At 41.0% G+C, this 15,953-nt stretch overlaps 1 protein-coding gene across 1 annotated transcript; it reads right to left on the reverse strand.

Annotated features, from left to right (window-relative positions):
• Positions 1-1,357: 1,357 nt before the first annotated feature.
• Positions 1,358-15,417, reverse strand: tfap2d (transcription factor AP-2 delta (activating enhancer binding protein 2 delta)). Its single transcript, XM_072362901.1, has 10 exons — positions 15,379-15,417; positions 15,017-15,058; positions 14,827-14,892; positions 14,203-14,721; positions 11,278-11,338; positions 6,516-6,681; positions 4,802-4,920; positions 4,525-4,666; positions 3,675-3,788; positions 1,358-2,677 (listed from the first exon to the last, which is right to left on the reverse strand). Exons 1-10 carry the CDS (start codon positions 15,415-15,417, stop codon positions 2,461-2,463), a joined length of 1,485 nt encoding a protein of 494 aa, XP_072219002.1. The 3' UTR covers positions 1,358-2,460.
• Positions 15,418-15,953: the final 536 nt, after the last annotated feature.

Below are 15,953 nucleotides of genomic sequence, written 5' to 3' on the forward strand. Positions count from 1 at the left end.
GATTCGCCTGTCATTCATTAATTTGGATTTTAAGCTACTTTCTTTTATCTATTTTTTTTTTAAATGAAAACACCGGAAAAAAATCCAAGCGTTGAGTAGTTATTTCTACATATTTCGTGTTTTGTCCAGTCATACGTCTAAAAACATAAAAGCACAGAAGAAAGGAGCAAATTCTCATGTTTTAGAATCCTGAAGATCAATGTTGGTATTTTTTTACTGTGATTCAAAAATCTTTTAAAAAATTGGCGATGAAAAGTCTACCAGTTGATGAATCAAGTACATTTATTCCAGAACCAAAGCAAGAAATATCTTGATGGCAACTAGAGTGCCACTTGAAGGTGACTGGAGTGCATATTGGCATGACCTCTGCCCAATTTTCAGAAAGCGATCCCGATCTTCAATATCTAATAGGATCTTCCCTTTTCCGTGCTATAACTCTCTACCAAGTATCCTGGAATTTGACCTGGGTCTTATGTAATCTTCCTGTAAAATAGGCACTACTCAAACACTCCAGCTTGGGTTTTGGTCAAGAAAGTAGCATTAAGGGTCTGTTCGGTGTCCTCGTCTGAAGCAATACAATATGTGGCTGTAAACAACATCTATAAAATATAAAGCGTTGTTACTTTGCAGTAATGCATTGCTTTAAAAATGTACACCTAAGGGGAAACACTGACTGCATGTGTGTATGTTTGGAGCATCTGTCAGACAACAGACCAAACAATACCAGCAACACTGGGAATATACTAGTATCCTGCACCTGTGTCACTTCCTTCCTTTACATCTCTCTTTACCGCCATTACTGTTCCACCTGAGGCTCCACTTGCACTGATCCGGGGTGACAAACCAGTGCAGGCATCACTGTAAATGCATCCTGTCTGATTATGTATTTTTGTGTTATGCAGCGAACGTGACCTCCTTTCAAATGACTGGAATATTAAAGAGTAAACAGAACCCGCAGATCCCCGATGGAGATGCCAGCAGGCAGCTGCTCCTCGCTCTGTTTTATCATTAGATTGTTACAAAAAACAAAAATAAACAGAGAACCTGACAGAAGTCACTCAAACTGAGAGAAAACGCACAACCCGATGAACACAAAGGGGGTGTTTGAACTTTTCTGTAGGTAGAGCTCTTTCTCACAACATTAGAGAGGAACTCTGGCTTTTCATAATTTTAACACTGAATTTTTATGGATAATTCTCTGTCACTGACTTTGATCTATACTTATTTTGTCTCTACTTACTCTGTTGCTTTCTTATATGCGTATATATGTTTATAAATGGAGCATGTATATGTGTATTTGTGCACAACACATGATAAAGCACGAGTAAATTGTAGAACACATAGCAACTGTCTTTATTGAACACCGGCATTTTAGAAGGTAGGGTTTTAACATATATATAGTTGAAAGCCTACAAGAAAAGTAATTTAAATATTTATATATATCTTTACAAATGTTCATGAGCGAGTCGGAGAGCTCGTGTCGGCTAAACTTGCGATCTGGGGAGTGTACAAAGATAGACATGCACAGGGAAGAGTAACGACGGCAACCGCAAAGTCACCTTTTACAAAATGGCTGAGTTGGACCCATTCTCTTCATCTTTTTCTCAAACACACACACAAATACATTCACACAGAAAAGCACACTCACACACACCTCAGTGAAGCCTACCCCAGGCGGTGGCTTTCATCATCCTCACATCCAGAAACAGTGTCATTTTCTCTGCCATCCACATTGTAAACACACAGGTTGCTATGGCATTGAGTGCATCCAGTAAAAATTAAGATATGTCTCCTTGGTGCAGGTACAGGGGGTGTTCGTGTTTGCATTTGTGCTTGGGGTTGTATTTAAGTTTGATCTGCTGAAAATGCCTCCAAATTGAATTATTTAATCTTTATAACCGAAGCAAAACTGGAAATGTTGTGGTTAAAATCAGAGATTTATTTTAATTTCTTTTATATAAAACAGATTAAATTAACCTTCATGGGGTGGGGCAGTTTCAGGTTATTGCATTTTTGCAGATCTCTATATCTTAATTATATTGGCTTCAGATCAAACTGCCTCAAACCCTAATTTTGTGTGTGCAATGCTTTTATTGAATTGGCCGTTCACATCCCTGTCCTGCAAAATGATGATGCTTGCATCCTGTTGTCAGAATGAATAAACAAACAAAAGTTGTAGACGAGTCACTACTGTCTCCATGGTGAAGCTTCTTCTTGTCCTGTCACAGGAAGCGTTATTTTCACCCAAACATCCAGATGTCTTGTTTGTGACACTTCAGTTAATGTTACACTTAGGCATAAGATAAATAAATAACAATAAATATGTCTCGAAGAAGATGTAGTTATGTGTCGGAATTGATAAATCCAATATGAGGGTGCACAAACACACTCACGCACGCACACACATATACACACTCCTAAATGCAGAGCTCCAAGGCACGGGGACCAGGTGGGTGTGGGCTACTCAGTCTTTTCTGATTTCCCGTCTTTGCTCTGGGATTCGGCTGTTTTCCGGAGCTGTGTCTTTTCTGAACTGTTGTTGATCTGTTGGTCGTTGGGTCCGCTCGTTTTCCCACTCGAGTTTTTGTCCAGGTAGTTGAGCATCTCGCTCAGGACTGTCTGGAAGGTGCTGAGAGCTGCACAGACTGCTGGCGTGCCAAACCCGTGAGTAATCAAACTGTCAGGGAGGAGATGGAAATATGTATATCACAACAGAGTCACACTAAAGGAAATTAACATTGCTGAACATTTTGGGGTTTTGTATGGTACTGAGAGATGAAGTGAGACCTTCTTACGCCATTATGGAGCTTCAACCTATTTACCAAAGTGATCAATGGGGAAATGGGGAGTTTTGTGAATTTTGTACAGTTTGAACGGGTGACATATACACATTACACTCTTTTATAAAGATTTATTGCTTTTCTTTGTCTATATCTACACTGAACTACATATTTTCCAGTTTTGGGTCATTGTGTGGAATATCAGGACATTTAATCAAATTCTCCTGGGCTTCGCAATCTGTGATGAACTTGAGATGAGGAAAATAAGCTTCAAGTACAGCCCCAGCACGTCATTCAACATGACTGCCATAACTTATATAGTAACTGAATATTCTGTATCTACTTCTGTATTTGCAATGACCAGCAGTCGTATTGAAATTCACTATCAAATAAAATCAGACCAAGCCAGTTGAAGTTCAGAAGCACGACAGTGTTGCAAGGTAACAGCAGAATGATGAATGGCCTTGAAATTAATTGAAGCATAGGTTTTACACTGTGATACTGTTTCATCTATACTAGGACATCTCAAGACATACATTCACATGAATATCAATTACAACTCGTCTCTCAGCACAGGATTTAAAGCCACAAGAAAGATGCTGTTGCTCAATCTGTTGCTGTTTGTAAAACTGTGCTCCTGTTTTGTTTCTCTACCCAACAGTCTACACTGTGGCCCTGTTTTGTTTCTTGATAAAACTTGTGCGCGTTCTGCAACTGGTGATGCCATAGACATGACATTTCTGCTAACAAGGCCAACTCCTCCTGTTACTTGTGCCAAATATCAAACTGCACAGCTGTGTCTTTCGAAAATGAAGATGGTCAGAAGCATTAAAGATGGGCATCATCTTTAAAGCTTTTTCATAATCTTCTTTCACAAACCATTGTGTATGTTACCTGAAGTGTGTGAGGTGTCTCTGGATGTCAAGGTCCAGGATGGGGGTCGGTCTGGAAGAGCCCAAAGGAGAACGGTCTTGGCTCAATAAGTCCTGGAACTCCTTACAGATTTGCCTGACAGACATAAGGAGGGAGGGATTGAGGGTTTACCATCTGTCTCCAACAAAACCAGCGCTATCTCAGCTTTTTTTCTTTCTTAGGCTCATCCTCATTGGTTTGAATCATGTTCGAACACAAGTTAATTTCCAAGCAAAGATGAGCAAAACTGTATTACTATCACTATCATGACCAAAAATCTTCCAATGTGAGGCTGAGCGTGGTTTTCAGCATTTTTACAGACACTTTCTGGATTTCTGTCAGTGTTGAAATCAGTGGGGGCTATTATGTACACAATACCTTTTGCCTAATATGTGTGAACACAAAATATTGAACTAAGACTACAGGTGATCCTCTGTTAATGAGATTTTTTTTATCATGTAATTATCCCAACATATTGGTTGTAAATGAAAAAAAATATTTTAAGTAAAACATTATCTAACCCTGTCAATCCATAAGAACCTAGACCCATTTTCCTTAAAGGAGAATTATAGGGGATATTAAACCAAATGAATCACATGGATCACATTTCTGAAAATTGTTTCAAGTTCCACCATGTAGTTTTGAAGCTCTGTAATGCTCTGTCGTTTATTACACCTGTGTCACCATGGTTCCTTATGAGTTGAAAATCAATTCAATAAGATTAATGGTGAATTTATTATCCATTTACAGACTTGGAGATAGCTCCAAAAGTTTCAGATGGTTGTTTTTAATCTTTATTTCCAGTGTATATGTGGTGTGTTTGTGTTCTTACTTTGTAGCCAGAACCATTTTCTTGCGAGCACTGGTTTCTTTCGGCTCACTGTGCTGCCTCGCCAAATGTTCCCCCACTGCCTTACTGGGAAACTCTGTCTCGCAGGTGTAACCGAAGTCCCTCGCCAGGTGGAGTGCCTCACCTGAGCATAGGAAAACACAGGAAAAACACAGATGAGATGAGTGCCAAAAAGATTAAATACAAAACAGAACATTTAATGAGCATATGACACTGTGAACTGAAAAACAAAAAACATTTGTGGATGAAAATTACTTACCTTCCACCAGGGAGGTGAGCAGTGTGACGTTGGCAGCTTTCCTCCGTCCTGCTGGCAAGTTGAGGCCTAGACGGTCTAATTTTTCACGAAGACACCTGCCGCCATTCTTCGACTTTGCTCTGTGGACATGTAGTAAATAATTTTGCATCAGACATTTCACAAAATCAGACAGCTGAACTTCACAAGACACTAGAAGACTGAATCACTGTAGCATCACCAAGTCATCTTTCAAATGATCTGAACAAAAGCTTGAATAAACTCAAGTGGATGAGTTGGATGAACAAATAGGGATTTTTCTTTGGATTAGCAAATTAAGAGATATAAGCACAAAATTGAAGGGTTACCAAGATTATAGCTCATGATATATTAGATAATCTTTTTATATAGATGGATATGGTTACACATTTTTTGTAAAGAGAGCAACAACAATCACTGATGTTTCTAAATCTTTCATGTGAAATTTTTAAAAATGTTTGGCTCTGTCCCAAAGCTTTAAACTTATAACCTACATTTTCATTTCAGCACATTCTTTTGTTGGTTAAAAAAAAAAATTTGGATTTGAGATTTTGCCAAATGACAAAACTCCATCACAAAAATATTCCATGCTTAAAGAAGATATTCCAGATCCTCATCTCTGATTAATTTCCGCAGTGTTATCTTTTTTACTCCAGATAAGATCAACATCTCCATTAATTTATTTTGTTGATGCCTTGTCTGGTAGCCATATTCTCTCTGCTCATCTCTCCTCTTCCCCCCTTCTCTTTTTCTCCACCTCATCAATAATACAGCGCTGGCAACTCTTGCTTTCCTTTGGTTCCTCTGATCCTAGCATGCTTTGGCCTGGTCTCGCCTCCCTCTGGCTCCCTGGGTATGGCGGCGCGTGCAGCCCCAGCTCTTTTTCGCCTACAATTGTCTTTGTGGGGGCTGCTATATATCCTCCGTTTCATGTGACGGCTACAAAGACTTGGGCAGTGCTCTCCAATGCACAGCAGCCAGATTTAGGCTTAAAAAACATTGAGGGGGATTTGATTGCCAAAACAATCACTCTCATGTCCTCACTGCAATATTATTACATATTTTTAAAAGACATAAAAGGATGTAGACAATTAAAGAGGAACATTTTAACAGACTGAGTATTGCATATTTCTGCAAGTAGATGTTGAAATTTAGGTTTTGTATTGTGTTAATCATTTTACACTCACTGCCAGTAATTCCTTTTTCCTTTTCTTGCCCATTTACAGTCAAATTTACGCACTCTTTAACTTATATAATCCTATTGGTATGAAAATTATTGTCTCTTGCTCTCAACAGATGATGCTGAATCTCTTGAATGGTTGAAACAGTTTACCTTAAACTCATTAAGGGACTAGCCAGTAGTCACAGTGGATTTATGAGAGGATATTTTGGGCCTGGACTCCTAATAATTGTTTGTAGTTGTAGTTACTGTTAAAAATCATCTGAAGCTGTAAACAGTGTTGAACAGAAGGGTTCACGATGAAATGTGAGCATATAGAACTATAATATTTCAATAAGATGAGATAAAATGGCAGTGGAACTACAAGAACTCTACAAACAGTTTGATGAGTTTGATTTGTTTTTAAGTCAACAAATCATTGTTCTGTCTTTAATCATCGAAGTTATATTTGGAGTCACTAAAGAAGCTCCAATAATTATTTGTTTTTCCTTGGTTTTATCATCCGATCGCTGCACTCACCTGCGCAGTATGCCTCCCAGTAGTGAGGCATTGAGGCACTCTGGCGGGGACAGTCTTCTTTTCACCTCGGCGATGGTGACTTTGTACTTTGAGGTGGAGCTGAGCAGTGAAAGTCGGCCCGGGACCGAGCAGAACAGGTCTGTCGGATTCACAACACACGTTCCCCCTGCACACAGACACAACATAGCTGTTATCAACAACATCACTCCACAATTTGACAAAAAAAAAAAAAAAAATATGTATATATGTTTTTTTCTAACTCTACTGTCAGTTGAAGCACAAAGTAGCAGATTGGTGTGTAAAAAGTGGCCGCTGCCAATACTAACATAACATAACCGTAAACGGGACTGTAGGTCATGGAAAAGCTGCTTTTTGCTGATTTGCAGCACTTGTTGCCTTTTTGAATATATTGTGTGTTTCAGCTATCAGAGGAGTGTGTTCATAATGACAGAACTTCAATATAGGGATGATATATTCCTTTAAAGTAACTTTTCTCTTTCATTTTTAATTTAATTTTTAACATTAACCACCATCATAGTTTGAAATACTTCAGTGAAAAAGTTTTTGGAGGAATTTAAACTGCTGCATTGGTGCTTTCTAAATACAGTGTTCTTTGCTTTAACAGTACATAAAATAAAATGTACTAAACCTCTGTGATGTTGTATTTTGTATGATCTGCAGGACAAAACAGCTCAGAGGGTCAAGAAATGTGGAGATGCACATTTATCACTGGAGTGCTATCATTATTTTTAAATATTATGTCCGAAGCACCTGTGCAAGAGTTGAGGAAGGATACAAATATAAAAGATTGAAAGAAAAAAATGTAGATCCAGGAATTCGGCGTTCATTTCCACAGTTTGCACTTGAACGTAAACAAAATGCTTTAAACTTAACCTCTCTAACTGCACCAACCACCATCAAAACATGCAATAGTATAGTGGTACGAAATCAGTAGAGTATCAAGAAAAAAAAAAAAGAATACTTTGATAAGTACTACAAAAGTTTAATTTTAGGGGTTACCTGTTGTGCAGTAGATCCTGCAAATGCAGGTCTGTTGTATATTTAATCACAAGAGCAGAAAGAATTCATCTCAGTGCATTTAGCATTTATGTTATCAGGTCTAATGTATCCAATGGAATCATTTTAGACCTTGAAAAGCTTTGACTCAGCTAAAATCATCAACCCTAAGTTTATGTCTATCACTGCTCTTGAATATTGGATTAGCATTCCTCACATAATGTCTACTCTTGTAGAAAACACACGTGTTTTCCAGTGGAAAAGTTCCACAGGATCAGGCTTTAGCGGATGCTTCCTCAGGGAACTGTGAGCACACAGGGAGACTGTTTTGCACCTTTGTTCGCAGAGGGTGGGTTTACACACTTTGCATGAGGTCTCTCTGGTACTTATTTGAAAAAAATCCACAACAGAAGATGATGCAAAGGAAAAATGTAACTGTAACAGATTAATCAGGAAGTCTCTTGTCCAAATGTTTGGTGCAGTAATTAAAACAATCAAGTAGAAAGTTGACATATAGATAAAATGCTTAGTTTTTAAAGCCTTTATTATCTCAACAATTGCCTCCAAGCCAGAAGATCCAGTCTGTGTTAAGATTTTACTGTTCAAGCCTGTTTTCAGTCCAAAACCTTTTACATATAAACTTCCGCTTTTCAATTTTCTAAACACTTCAAAGAAACAAAAAATATCATTGAACAGTTACTTATTGCTGCTTTACAGTTAGAAACATCCACAGTTGCTCTTCATGGTTAGTCTGTAAACATCTTTCAGTATCATCATCATCATCATCTAAAATGACACCCTATATGATTGAGATGGAAAATGCACACTCGGACCATAAAGCTACCTTCAGTCTACACTGGCATGATGTTTCTCTAAACACTAGACTTCCTTTTGCTTCTTAAATAGTGCATGCTTTTTTTCCTATTATGCACATATATTTATATTTCAGTCTCCACTCTATATTAATCTGTATGTAAGAGCTGTTTTCCCAGGAGGGGAAAAGAAAACCTTCTTTCAATCACCTTCTACCGAGTTGATTTCATTGTGTTCTTGAGGCTCCTGAATGTGTGAATAAATGATTGCGAAGGCTCCTTCACATTATTAATTGCATCTGAATCAGTGTTACTGGATGCTCCTGAAATATATATATCAACTGTTCTGAGTAGGCCTATTATTATTAAACTTTCAGTTGAACTAACGTCCCAAGCAGCTGAAACCCAAGGTTTCTGTCAGATGTACTGTAGGCTATATTCTATTATTCATCTGCTTCATTATCAAACCTAACAGCAGGGTGTGTCGCTTTGTTATTAGACCATGCTGGATATGATGAAATGAAGAAAAAATTATGCCATTTAGGCCGAGTGGAACAATGCTGTAGGGGAAGATTGGCCGCACAAGACAATCTTTTTGGGGCATCGTGGACAATTTGGCCACCAACCACAAGCTTTCTGTATAACCAGTTTTAACACTTTTTTCCTCTTGGAATCTATTATTCACAGTCAACAGAAATGTGCTAGATTCGCATCATTTTCTGGCCACAGTGAGGCAGTTAGACCAGTGGTGTAAAAAAAACGTGTAATCCAGGTTCAGCACCATGGACAGCAGCTTGCACCTTTCATTCCAGCACCTGGACAGCGGCTCGTGCCCACCGCACAGCTGTAACATCACAAATGGTGTGGAAACAAAGGCCCGTTGGACTACAGCTGGCACCACTTTGTTAAAGACTGTGTGTTTTACTCTGGCTGTCAAAAATGGACGATTGCACGTCGAGGAAATCGACTGATAGGCTGCGATTCGTTCCCTTTTTGCGTGTGTGTTTCTGTGTGCGTGCGCGTGTGGCATGCGCACGTGAAGTCCAGCGCGCCTGTGTCTACGTGTGACACAAACCGGGCAAACCTGTCTGTCAAGCTCACGCGCTCTGACAGGGGCGCGCGTCTCTGAAAGCCGCGGGTTCACGTCATATTAATTCCCCTAAAAATGTTTTGATTCAAAGTAGTTTGTATTTTATGTTGCCAAGGGCAATCGAAAAGAGCTATTGCCGGTAGTGCAGTCAGTTGAGCGCGCGGGCCCAGAGGCGATAACGGTATTTAAGCAACGGAGAGTAGCCTCGGGCTGCGGCGCGAGCGGCGGGCGGGATCACACGCGGAATCAAGCGCCTTTTACGAGTTTGCCACGAAAATTAAAGAAAAAGAGACAAGGGCCAAATGCCATTCCCCTCATATTTTAACAACAGTGTTTATAGCTCCAAAAAAGCCCGCCAAAGTCTTGACAGTAAAGAGAGATGTGAGTGCGCGTGATGTAGTAGCGGGGACGCGCGTCTGACAGATCAGCTTGATCTGTGAGGCTGCTGTTAGAGCTGAACTGGAAAAGGGATAGCAGGGTGATTAAAAACACAGACGACTCCTCCTAAGTAGGATCCGCATTTCTTGAGTGATTTTCTTTTGAAAAAGGTTATGTGAATATTCATGCCGCCAAAGCCGCAGTCAGAAAGAACAACATTAATATGATCTCGGCTGAATCCGGGGCCCCGCTCGGCATTACCATATCAAAGCGTCCGCCCGAGGCTAGAGAAGCTATCGATACGGGAGCGGGAGGTAAAGCAAAGATTATTGGTTGTGATGGTTGCAGCGGCTGAGCTCAGGGCCAAATACGGCGCACCATTAACCGAAAGTGATAGCGAAGGGATTCCCGCGTCAATCCGAGAGAAAAGCCCCAACACCTAGGCAGGGCTGATGAAAAATTAAACCCGAGACACAGCCTTCTTCTCTGTAAGGAAAATTACATACAGTCCCCAGTAAAAGAAACAGTAGCACGCTTTCATGTAGGAAAAGCAGATTCACAGCGTGTTTTATACCCACTCGTGAGGAAATTGGCTGGCCTGCTATGTGTTGATACAGGCCGAGCCCACACCCACATCCTAACCTGCAGAGTCAGCCTCAAACGCCTTCATCAGCAAAGCAAATGGGGCTGCCGCTGCAGCCTCACATTAAACATACAAGGCCCTCAAAATGTGTGATTTTTTTTTTCTGATTTACTTTGGGCTGCAACACATAAAAATACGATAATAAAATGGCACAATTCTCCATTTAAAAAAAATCAATGATGTTTGCAACATTCAGAGCAACCAGTAATGATCATATAGTTTAAAAAATAATGATTACATCATATTACTCAAACTGTGTAAAAGAAAATATCTAAACTCATTCAATTTGTTATCTGATTGTAATCTTTAAAGTGGACTCTGTTTAGTCTGTTGGAATATATTTTGATCATGCCTATTCTCATATTTTTGACTGAAGATACATAAGATTATTGTAATATTTGATTAATTTATGGTCTTAAATCAAACGAGGTTTCATCTAAACAAAGGAGAAACGAGTCGGTTTCTCCTTCGACATTTAGAAGTTGTGTCTGATGAGCTGCTATACATCAAATGTAGATTCAAGCATTATATGAGGCCTCATTAATTCGTGACGTTGTTGACATTTTAATTGTCACTGACAGAGTTTAGTATGACTGAAACGGAGGTGTTGAGTGACAGTGGGGAGCTCTGTCTCTGCGCTTCCACTGTGTGTTAGTGTTTAAACAGGCGAGAAAATGGGGCCCTTCCTGCTGTAACATGTTGACAGCAGACAAGAGAGGAGTGTTCCGCCTGTTTGTCTGTCTGCTCGCTGTCTTGTCGTGTCGAGCCGTGAGTGTTCACGGCCTCCGGTACAACAACAGAGAGAATAAACGGGGGCCTTACCTCTCCGGATGACGCCCCCTTGGCCGTTCAGCACGAGCCCACACTGTGCTTCCACGGAGCCCTGCGGAGACACGCACTTATTAGGAGGAGCTACTTTTTACACTACTAGAGAACATTTGCTGCAAGGCTTCGGAGGCAGAAATTAAAAGCTTTGGTTTCTTGTTACAGGTGCAAAAATTCCACGTGAATAACCAAGGTGTTAATCCCCTTATCAAAGAACCAATCAATGAAAGGCGTAAACCCTCTCACAACAAACTGGTGTGATGAATATGATAATTACATGTCCATTTGATGATATATCATTAATTAATAGACCAGAATTCTGATTTTTACAGCTTTGTCTGCATTGAACGCACGGTCATAGATTTAATTATAGCCTTAGTTATTTGCAGCTTTTAAGTGAGAAAATGTTGGTAAAGTTAATGTTTAACTTATTTATTTAGACGTCATTCTCGTGGTGTCCCTTTCTATTTCTTTCCACCTCTTTGGAGTGACCTGAATCCAGATTGCGTCACTCAAAAACCCCTTGAAGCTTCTTACCAGTAAAAGGATGACAAAAACGGCACCTTATAGAGTCCAAATCCTGGTCCTGTTGGATCAGTTTTCTAAATGTGAAAGGAAATTGTTTTTTTCTTTGAAAGTGGACATTACTTAGGAGGATTTCAGTATAAACTGAGGGCAGAGTTAAATGAAGGATGTAGCAAACGGCTCATCCAGAAACGAGCTAAATTCGAAAGGCTCCAGACTATGGCCGCGGACAGCGCAACTCGTCCATACTAAGAAATGCGTCCAAGGTTTGTTGGTGCCACCGACCTGTTGGTGGATCACTGTGCAAAGCTGACTGCAACATAAATAGGCTTGCATACATGGAGACCTGTTAGCGACGCCATTTTGGTCCAGATCAGACTCGCGAGCTATCAACGATGTTATCAAAAAAGGAGAACACGAGCTTTTTATTCAGAAAACGCTTAATCCCCCGTGCGAGCCTCGAGGCCTGGCCCGTGCAAAGGCCCCTGATTAAAATAAACTGGGGGGAGAAAAAGGAGCTTGTTTCAGCTCTTTCTTAACCAGCTCCTGCTCTGTGTCTTTTCTTCTATTCCGAAGCTAAAGTGATTATAGAATCAATATACAAAACGCAGAGGTCTTGCATGAATTAGCTTAGTGACGGGAGAAAGGTGTGGCAGCTGCTTTTGTTCAGCATGAAAATCTCTTTAACGCGCTCAAAGATGCGACCGGGCTGCACGAGACCATAGGCGCATCTGTTCCGTTCATGCATCCGCCTCGTGCAAGCTCAGGTTCACTAGCCGTCCCTTTCTTTTCCCAAATAAAAGGTCAAACCTGCGCTCTTTTATGTCCCAAAAGCTTAGAATGAGTCCAATATTTACAATAAAATACAGTCCTTTAAAATAATCAGTAAATTACACCTGAAATAAAAGGGAACAAATCAAACAAGAATGAGTAAATTACAGCTAAAATAAAAGTGAATAAATCAAACAAGAATGAGTAATATCATATAGTGTTGCATCTTGTTTTTGTTCCCATAAAAATAATCAATTAAATCCAATGCAGAATTTTCTGAATTAAAATAGTGAAATCGTCACCCATCAAAAAGAAAAGAAGAAATAAAATAAATAATAATAACCATTATGTTAAGCAGACAGAACTAATAAATATTATTTAAATATTGCTTTAATAATTACTATATTATAATTATTTAGGGACAATTTGTTATTTACCCATCGTCAGATTACAACATACATCTGATAAATTTAATCAATCAGAAAGAAAAATATTGGATATGATTTTTTTTTAAATCCTTGTGATGTCTCCTGCCGTTGAATTTAACAGTTAATTTTACTGATTTTTTAAAATATTATGTTTTCGCTGTTTACTATTTGCCTGCGTCCGAATAGCATCTCTACTTGTCGATAAAAGCGGGACTTTATCCAGACGAATTAAGGCTTCTTGGTAAACAGTTAACGCGGCTGAAATGATGTGTCACTGTGTTAAATTGTGTTTAACTAGAGCCGCGTTTTAAGCAGCTCAGATGTCGCTGCATAAGTAACAAAGTTGATTGACGTTAAGTCGGTAATTGGATAAACTACGGTGCTTTATGGTGCTCGAGCTGGCTATTGTGCCCTGAATCCCGATCCGTTAATCCGCCCTTTACCGGAGAATAGAGCAACCAGCGGCTTTTCTTTGCCTCAGCAGACAGCCGGACACACGCACCCACTTGCACACAAACACAAGCTCAAGAGCCGTGCGAATCCCTTTTCATCTCGGCCATTTCTTTACATCGAAAAGAATTATGTAAAATATGGGTCACGTGCGTTTCTTGAAAAATAAAGGGAGGATTTCACAATAGGATTGTATAGACTGCCAGTCAATTAACCTTTAGAAAACAGGCCTGCCTTTCAGAGGCACCGTGCCGTGTGGACTTGACATTTACTTAGCCTGTTGTACAGTCACGTTTGCTTTGGAAACAAAATTATCTCAAGATGATATCCAACATTATTAACCCCGAAGTATAGAGTCCCTGAGAGGAGAGAAACTATAGGCCAACAGAGCTTTGTGAATGTCACAGACGACAGACAGAAGAAGCAGACAGACAGACATCTGGCGCTGTCTTTCTGTTCAATATTTTGGTATTGCTGTGTGGCTGGTACAATAGGGGGGTGGGGGGTTGGGGGTTTCAATAGTAGGCCAGTAGGGCAGGGACATGGGACACTGGGTCTTGTTCAGTCAAGGTCTGTTTCTCTTTCTATTCTATAGCAAGCTACTACATCCCAGCCTACTGTCTTATTATGGAACAGAGCAGAGAAGCCAAAAAACAGAAAAGTGGGCATAATATCATGTTGGTTCTCAGGCCTTGAGGAGAAGGGAGAATGATAATTAGCTGGTAAGATAGATGGAGGCCGTCGGTACCTGCAGGTCGTCTGCCGCGGGCGGAGGGAGGCCCAGACCGGCGGCAGGTAGCAGCCTCTGGTCCGGGTGGTGCATGCCGACGCCGTAGGCCTGTGAGCCGTGTGACGTCATCAGCGACAAGTCATGGCGCCGGTAAGCATCGAGGCAGCCCAGCTCGCGCCGCTGCTGCTCATCCAGGCACGAGGACTTGAGGGCCGAGCGTGCGTTGTGCAGATTGATGAAGTCTGCGGGCTCTCCGTGGTGGATCTGCTGGTAGTACTGGCCTGAGTGCAGCGAGTTCAGCCCGTAGGCCTCCGGGGCCACGGCTGGGTGGGAGTGCTGGAACTCGTAGTGGAAGGACTGGTGGTGCAGGGGTGTGTACTGGTGGTTGGCCGAGAAATAGGGTGAGGCGAACTCCGTCCCCGCCGGCGCCGGGTAGGTGAGCGGCGAGGAGGAGGAGTAGGCGACCGAGGAGTTGGCCACGGACTCCAGACAGCCGAGCTGCATGAGCCGGTAGCTGTTTGATCCGTCGTGACGTATCTACAAGATAATAAAGAGACAGGGAAATATATGAGCAGTGTCATTTAGCATCAGCCGGTGTCGCCTCTCTCTGCCTCCCAAACACGCTCACAAAACACAACTCACACTCAAAGCGGGGTTTTTTTTCTTCTTCACTTTAAACCACCTGAAGGAGATGTCATTTCCACGCGCCTGGGAGGGGAACGAAGGCGCGGCAACAGGAGCCATCGGTATTTTTTCTTCCCTCCCTTTGGCATGCCTGTCACTCTCCTTGCATCGTTTTAAAAGGCATGCTGTTATATATTATTATTATTACCGAGCTGCTGGCAAATTCACTGTCCCAGCCCTGCTGCTCGTGCTGGATGAGAGGTAAGCAGAGTGAGACACAGCGGAGAGTGTTCCGCCTTGAAATGTACTAATCACACTGTTTACTGCCTCATTTTCTTCCACACACTAATAAAAAGCCCCGTTTTTTTTTTACCAGCAGCTCCAGAGAGAGGCGCGACTCATTTCTCCTTTAATTTGTTTTTTAAATCCATGCAATAAAAACAGCTATATATCATTGAAAGCTGACCATGAAATGCTTCCTTAACTCCGTTCAAATCAAACTATATTTCTTCTACACGCCTGCTATGACTGAACAGAATTAAAGGCTGTTAAGTAAATAAATTAGCCTACCTCTGCGTCGTGGACAAGTCCGGGGAAGGTCGCTGACATTGTGCTTTCTCCAAAGTAACCCGTATTTTTTCCTCTCCTCTCTGGCCCGATCGAATGATAATAGTAATAATAATAAAAAATGCCTTAAAATCCCCACAAAGCGAGAGAAATGGAAAAGTCCCCCTTCGCGCGCTCTCGGTAACGGTAGAAAGCTGGCGGAACGCGAGCGTCTCCCCTCTGCACGGACGGGGCTGGCTCACGGATTTTGTACTTGCAGGGTATTTCTCGGCTGATGTCGTAGGTCCCTTGGTAATATAGAAGTTTTGAAAATTAAGCATCAGCACTGAGGAATGGGAGGACAATAGACGGAGCGGAGCATCCCAGGAGACAAGGAATAAATATTGTATCTTCGCCTTAATAAGGAACCAAGTGCTTCTTTCAACGTTTTCTGCGCTTTTTGTGGACATTTTTCTTTTTGACTCGTTTGTATTTTCACACGGTCTGCTGCTCGCTTTCGTCGTGTTATTATTTTCATTCACAGCGGCTAAGTCGTTTGTAATGTATGGATTTTCAACAGAAATGTAAGTTTGATTTGA

This window comes from Leuresthes tenuis, unplaced genomic scaffold, assembly GCF_036924035.1.
Source record: "Leuresthes tenuis unplaced genomic scaffold, fLeuTen1.0.hap1 SCAF_13, whole genome shotgun sequence".
Taxonomy (NCBI): Eukaryota; Metazoa; Chordata; class Actinopteri; order Atheriniformes; family Atherinopsidae; genus Leuresthes; species Leuresthes tenuis.